This window comes from Abramis brama, assembly GCF_963993115.1.
Source record: "Abramis brama genome assembly, chromosome: 4".
Lineage (NCBI taxonomy): Eukaryota > Metazoa > Chordata > Actinopteri > Cypriniformes > Leuciscidae > Abramis > Abramis brama.
The window spans coordinates 49,530,334-49,538,123 of record NC_139966.1 but is presented as its reverse complement, the minus strand read 5'-3'; the positions used below and the strand labels follow the sequence as shown (position 1 = coordinate 49,538,123).

Genomic DNA, 7,790 nt, shown 5'->3' with positions numbered 1-7,790 from the left:
TAATACTGCAATGAGTAATACATCCAGCAGATGGCAGCAACACACTTATTGTGAGAAGCCGACAAGAGTCTTGACCTTGTGGAAATAATTTGTTCAGAAATTGATCATTTCTCTTTTTACAGCTACAAATCTTTTTTTTTTATATATAGCGCTAATTTCACTGAAGCTTTATTTTACTCCTTGTCTGTACTCTGCAGTGAGTGAAATTTCTTGTAATTTTTTCATTTGGTAATTTGGTAATTTCTAAATTAAGTGTTTATTAAATTAATATTATTAATAATAATTATAATTAATTATTATTATTATTGCATAGTCATATTGAATGAGGAAAAATTGGGGTTTCCTTTTTTTTGTCCTTAGCTGATCACATGTCTGTTTTTAACAGATACAATTTGGAATGTTACAGCATATCAACATTTAAACAACATTTCATTCTGTTTAATAGTGATGTTCTGAACTGGTAAGAGGTTCAGTCACAGTCCTGTTGCATCATAATTTTTTGCCAGTGAGCAAAGTACATCATTTCTCACAAGCCTCTGAAAAACGGTCCAATAATATCACTTTGAATTACAAATAATATAGCGAATGAATTACAACGAATATGGCAAATTGAAAGAAAAAGCACACAGATGAAGTTAATAAGCACCAACATGAAAGCAAAGCATATTCTCTTTCAGTTTAAATGTAGAAAATTTCCTAAATGTAATTGATCTGGCATATTTCAAAGAGTGACAAAAAAAATATTGATGAATTGGAACTAAAACTTAATAATATGCAGCAATTAAACTCTCATATAAAAGCTGCATATAAAACAATGTGAGGTGGTGGGTGTGGTCACTGACTTAAACAGCCCCTCCCTTGCTCCTCCCCAAAATAATCATAAAAAATTAATTGTTAAAAATCCCAATTAGTCACTCTCCTGTCACTCATATTGGGAGACACGCCCACTTCCTGGAACTTTCTTCACCTGAGGATAATTACCAATCAACCTCACTAGTGTGCCTCTCTTTGTGCTGACTGTTTGCTTCTCTGCTTGCTAAGTCTTTGACTTTGTAAGTTTATTTAAACCTTTTGTATTGATATTAATTTGATAACTGTTGATCTGTTTAATTTGGTTAAAGATTTTCTTTATGGTTATGTGAATGTATACTTATTATTATAATGATTTGTATCAGTAAAGTTAACTTTGTTTGATTGTAGACACCAGCAATATGCAGCAATTGTAAAGCCACATTAAGGAAATGGGACAATGAAGAAAGAAAGCAAATGGCAATAAATCAATTGAGAAGTAACTTCTGGACTCATTCCTGTGTTCTAATCGACACACCATTCTGGTAGCACTCATCCTTAACCAGCCAAACACCAAATATTGTTCATTAATGTATCAGTTTATGTTTAGAAAGTAACACATTGAACTCATCAATGTTTGAAATACATTAGAATATTTAGTTATGAAGATTAAATGGGACCTATTCAGTGAGAGATAAAGCAGGACACAATAACTTACCAAACAGGTCTCTCACATCTTCACTCACATTATTATACTCCCTCTGATACAAATGTGTCAATCATTATTTTCATAAATAAAACTCACACTGTGCTTTAAAGTGCACTATTATAATATATACATTTTAATGTAATAATGATTGAGTTATTTTATAACACTAACTTGAAAAGAAAAATATTTTACCAGGGTATCCAAAAAATGTAATGTAAAAAATATATATATTTTTTAAATCCAGTTCTCTTTATTATTGGAGAACTTTTGTATGATGATAAAATCATCATAGGTTACTGATATTGTAACGGTGTGGTGGTAGTAAGGCACAAGATGAAGATGAGGGTATAACACAATGTTTAGTGACACAACCACAACATTAATGAGAACCGACAAGGGACTGAACAAAACAGGGAGTATAAATACACAGGATGAAAGGAGGAAACTATCTAGACCAAGGTGGAGGGAGATTCACTAATCAAGGACTAACAAACACAGGTGCAGACAAGACAGAACATAATTGTGACATTATGCCCCCCTCAGAAAGGCGCGTCCTCGCGCCGTGATGACAAAGTTCAGGATGTATTGATGAGGCGGAGGCTTTGGTGGAGGTCGTGGAGCTGGTGACGGATGGTGATGAGGAGGAGTCTGTGGAGTTGCCGACCATGGTAAAGCTGAAGGTGGGAAGACCCAGGGCGGAGTCCAGACAGAGGGGACGGACGGAACCCTGGGACTGATTGGCGGAGGCGGAACCATGGTTAGTGGTGGAGGAACTGGTGGTACAGAGAGGCTGACAGACATCGCAGGCTTGGAAGGCTGGTGCTGAGCCACCGGTTTGCGGGACTGAGGGGGTGACGGGGATCCGGATGACCGGAGCGACGATGTGGCGAGCAAGGATGACGGGGAGGTCGGAGGAAGGGAGGAGCCCAATGAAGCCGTAGGGGTGCAGGAAGTCCAATGCAAAAGCTGGGCATCGACCACTGGAGGCTGACCTGGAGAAATGAGGGAGCCCAGCGGAGCTTCCGGGCAGACTAGCCGCGGAGGCGATGGTGACGGGCTGACAGGCCGAGGTGGAGATATGGGCCTGGAGGCCTGAGGTGCAGCTGGGGGCTCGGCCTCACCCCAAGCTGGTTGAAGGGAAGCCCGAGGCGCAGAGGATGAGCTGCACGCAGTGAGCGGTGGAGGCAGAGCTGAGGAGCTGTACCACACCAGTGGTGCTGACGGATCCAGGGGACTGGTCGTAACCAGCGATGGAGATGGGAGTATAAGGTCAGGTAGCCTGCAGGTTTCCGGACGGGACCGGCAAGGAGGATGAAGACTCAAGGTTGGGGACTAGGGGGGAAATAGGATCCGCGGACCACAGGTCTATCAGGTTCAGGTCCGCTCCTGGCTCTGAGGTGGACTGACCTGCCTGCGTCAACTCGGGGGCCTTGATGTTCTCAGTAGTGATGTTACATATGACACTGAAGCTTCAAAGCGTGTTTCGAGTACGCAGCGCAATTTCTCATGAATATCCGTGCCGGAGCGCGTATTGTTTTCAGAGAAACGTGATCAACAAGATGAAGCCTTACTTTGCGTGTCGGAATGTTTGAACCCAGACCACTACTCTACAGGTTTTTGGAAGTTTAAGTCCATTTACTATCTTTTTTTTAAATAAATAAACCTATAGCCCATGTTATATGATCATATATTCTGCCATATAAACAGCATAGAAATCATAAAATAATTATACCACCATTTACTTGCATAAAGTAAACCACTCTCATTTACCACTCTCTTGGTATTTTTATAATTAGTATTAATATAATTGTTACATTAAATGTATTGCCACACTTTAATATGTGAATTATTATTATTAAAGAAAACTGAACATTTAGCGTTTAAATGTTAGTGTCAGGCTTTTATTTGCGCTTAATAGATAAAACAACGGCACTGCGCACTCGGGTTTATGGCTGCTTTAACTTTGACCTGCCACAAGATGGTGCTGTTTTCGACACTCTTGATGCTTCAAATCTTTTCCCGAAACAATCAGGGGAAAGCCTCAGTGCTTCATATGATGTGGCTTCATTTGCGCATCCCTAGTTCTCAGAGCCGCGTTTCCACTGTGGGGCCAGTGCGAGCCAGGGCTTTAAACAGGCCGTGCCGGGCTAATAGCCTCGAGCCTGTAGCACTGGGCCCAAAATCTGCTGCGTATCCACTGTCAGGCCAGAAGCTCAACAGAAAAAAAAAGAAAACCTTAAAATGTTTATTATAGATACAGTAAGACAGAAACTCACCTGTTCACCACTCATTTTCCTCAGCTGAAGGCAAATGCAAGCGCGTTTCAAATCAGTGCTTCTCCCGGCAGACTAGCGCTAAATTAATCCCTATATTTTAGCGTCATCTACTGTTTTAGAAGAGGAAGTTGCTCAACTGCATTTGTAAGAAAATCTGCCTGGACACATTTGTGAGAAATGCGAGCCAATAGATCTCATAAAAAGCCAAGTGTCTCACAATCATAACAGACAGATGTGTGCACTAGATTTGGTATTTGTTCAAAGGTTAGCCCACATGCAAATTGTTAGATGGTTTGTAATTATTTGTGAAATATTATCAAGGCTCATTTTTTTATATTTGTAAAACACAATATTTGTTACTCCACTGCGTTTTCGCTCAAATTGACCTTTGTATTTGAACATTGCTTTCTGTTTGTTTGTGAGTCGAGTTTTCCTTTGCAAAGCAGATCGAGTTTGTTTGCAAAATGCTGGATTTGTTTGTTTAATTACATAATTCACTCCATAGTGTGCAATCCACCAGAAGCAAAACTGTGCAGATGTAGCATGTGAATGTTTGACACACACACACACACACACACACCTCAGCATATAGGCTAAGCAGCGCTGAACACCACGCCAAACTCAGAACTGTCCAGCTCTGCAGCTTTCTGAGCCATTACTGCTGCCTCTCCCAGACGAGACTCTTCACACAGAAACTGAAGAGAGAGAAAAAGACAGAGGAGATCACAAGATGGAAAACAACTCAAACACAGCAGGCGAAGATCAGATACGCTGATACCAAAAAGACGCTAGAGAGACTGGAGGATGGAGGTTATGAGGCTCAATGAACCTCTGCTGCTTAAGGATATAGTAACGATTACTGATTCATTTCAGTGATAAAGTATGTGGTTTGTAAGAGATGGAAATGGCACAATCATATTTATATTTTTAATTTATGTTTTTACTCATTTTCAACATGACTCGGATCTAGTACAATTCATCCCTCCATATTGGTCATGATCATTGTAGAAAGTGAGTATCACCAACTACACGTAATGCTCATAGACCAGCTCTACACACCACTGCAGCATCAGACAAATCCCAGCCATCATCACACACTGTTCCCCAATGACCATCATGATGAACCTCCACTCTACCAGCACAGCCTGTACGCAAGGAGCAAGTCTTTTCCATACACATTTTATAGGTATTTTATGCTCTCAACTTTTTTTTTGCAGTTCACTGGTTCTGCAATATGACATAAATTTTTCTATTTTTTATCAATTCATATGAGGTAATTAAAAATGCATGTATAATAATTATGCAAAAAAATAGATAATATGAAAGCACAGGATTAAAGGATAAAATAAAATGGTGCCAGCAGCATCTTGAATATTATTTTTATGTGAACAACTTTAGTATTGAATTATTAACTTAAAACAAAGATATAAGTACAGAGGAAATATGATAGGCTACAGTGAACAAAAACAAACTAAACATAGTAAAGCTTTTAGAGCCAGCAAATAAGAAAGTAAATAAATAAATAAATAAATAAAACCAGTAAGAAATCTGAAAGGAGGAAGGAATCAAGGTAAATACTGAACTCTACTTATATATTTTGACAGAAACTGTTTGGCCCTTTAACTGAACGGGAATCCTCCTCTACCTTACAGAGACACTTTACTGAGGAGACACACACATGATAAAGTGCTGACAAAGTCCAGCTGTCATGAGAGTCAATGTGGGAAACACAAAGTCTGACACCGCAGAGAAGAGATGACAAACACTGACAACTACCCTGGCTTGAGGAGCACTGGGTGTTAATTATGCTAGGAAAACATTTATACAGCAAACAACAATTTGTGAATAGAAAAACAGAAATATATCACAGAAATGTATTGATTTTTTTATTTTTCTGGACAAAAAACACAATGTGTTGAAATAAATATTTTCAGCCTTCCCAATTTCCCCCCCAAAATAAAATAAAATGTCCATGCACATAGTCAGTCTGATTTAATCCTTTAATAACAACAATTAAGCAAATCTAAAACAGATACATGAAACACACAGAGTCTCTATACAGTATATTAAAAAGCTCTGTTATAAACACTGAAGATTTAAGCTCAGAGTTCATGCCATGTGTTACTTTCTGACTGTCAGAAACTCCTTCTGCAGAACATTAAGTGAACATGCTTTTCTGATAATTGCTCACAGCTGCTGTTTGTTAACATATTTCCCAAAGTAAATTCCAACAACTTTTAGCAAAATATAAAAGTCCACCAGCAGTGGGTCTGCATTTAAGAGGAGTTTTATTTTTATAAGTTGAAGGTGCTGTGAAATGTTAAAAACTGTTGTGGTGGAGGCTTAAAGGTCAAGAAAAATTTTGTTTTTCCTCCTCAAATTTCCAAGGCTACATGATAGAAATGTATTAATTCAGAGAAATAGGAAAAAAAGAAAAAAGCATGGTCTGCAAAAACACCAGGAAAAAAAAATCTAATATTTTGAAAGCAATGCATTTTTTTTTCTCAGAAATTATAGCTGAATTAGAAGATTTGTATGAAAAATGCAAAACATAAGCTAAAACATACAGTATATAGGATCTTAAACACCTAAACTCTGCAGACCACTTAAAACTGAAAATTGATTTGCTGCAGTGGGTGTGGTTTGAGTTATAAAGTCCCTCCCTGTTTTCCTGGCTCCTCCCCCACATCATCATAGTCTGTTATTAAAAAACAAGAGCAAATTCATGTATCAACATGATTTTAAAAGTATTATAATGAACACAATGTTTTCAGTCCATTTAAATTAGCTATTGAGACAACAGAACAAGAGAAATTTATAATATAAAGCTATTATAAGGACTACACCATAATTATTAAGTAAAAAAAAGTGTCAATAACGTACCAGATATGTCACTCATATATTCTCTGACATTCTTCACATCATCATACTCCTCCTGAACACCCTCTAATATAAATGTGTCTATTATTAATTACATGCAAAAAGTCTTCATACTTTACATGCTACTATAATTTGACAAAAAAATAAATAAGAAAAAAACCCTGTTCTAATAAGTGTATAATTGAAACCCACACCTGCTTTATCATTGGAGAACTGTCGTACGATGACGACATCATCATAGTTTTCTGCTAAACAAAATAATGAAAAATTATATAGATGTATTGTGTTAAGACCTAAAAAAATAATTAAAAGAAATAAACCTGTATCATGATGTCTCCGTTCAGCATTGATTACATCATCATAATTCTCTGATGTGATTTGTTGCTTTTCTAAATAATTTAATAGAAAAGAGAGAATAAACAGAAACTAATTCACAGGCCAAATAGATAATTAAATGAAGTGAATTTCTGTGATCAGTCACTGACCTGTTGGGCCTTCAGTGGTGCTGACGTCATTATAGTAGTCAGCTGTGACTCCTACTACAGATTTTGATGTGAAAAAGAAAATAAACACATACATAAATACCAACATACATACAGTACATACTATTATTACTATACAGTACATACATATTATTGCATATTATTATTAAATACTGCTAAGATAACTTTTTTTATCTTAATGTGTTTAATTTAACAAACATACATACTTTTCTGTATGTAGCGGGTAACATTATTATATTTCAGTCCTCTAACCTGAAAGAAGCTCATCAGCATCTTCATACCCAGAATGCTGTTCGGTAGAACGGACACTTCCTGTTAGGAAGAAGCAGAACTATCAGATACATGTTCACAATCACAAATCAGCCAAAACCCCCATATGCTTTGGATCATTTCAGAATCAGAAATCAGAAAGAGCTTAATTGCCAAGTGTGCTTGCACACACACACACAAGGAATTTTTCTTGTAAATGAAGCTTCCAGTGCACACATATAAATACAACAATAAGACACATATAAAATTTGAAAGGTATAAGACACAGATTAGGCATATTTACAGATATTAAAGGGATAGTTCACTTTGAAATTAAATTTTGGTATGTTTTAGCTTACCTGAAGGGCATCCAAGATGTAGGTG

The 7,790-nt window shown here is 37.3% G+C and overlaps 1 protein-coding gene across 1 annotated transcript in view; it reads right to left on the bottom strand.

Moving 5' to 3' along the window:
- Positions 1–5,707: 5,707 nt before the first annotated feature.
- Positions 5,708–7,790, bottom strand: part of LOC311082226 (scavenger receptor cysteine-rich type 1 protein M130-like) — a gene marked incomplete at its 5' end in the record, with an annotated part of 25,415 nt that continues 23,332 nt past the window's right edge. Inside the window, 6 exons of the mRNA XM_084112960.1 lie at positions 5,708–6,472; positions 6,658–6,720; positions 6,849–6,899; positions 6,975–7,043; positions 7,140–7,193; positions 7,410–7,469. Coding sequence (XP_083969086.1) covers positions 6,423–6,472; positions 6,658–6,720; positions 6,849–6,899; positions 6,975–7,043; positions 7,140–7,193; positions 7,410–7,469 — 347 coding nt within the window. The 3' untranslated portion in view covers positions 5,708–6,422. The remainder of the gene's footprint in view (positions 6,473–6,657; positions 6,721–6,848; positions 6,900–6,974; positions 7,044–7,139; positions 7,194–7,409; positions 7,470–7,790) is intronic.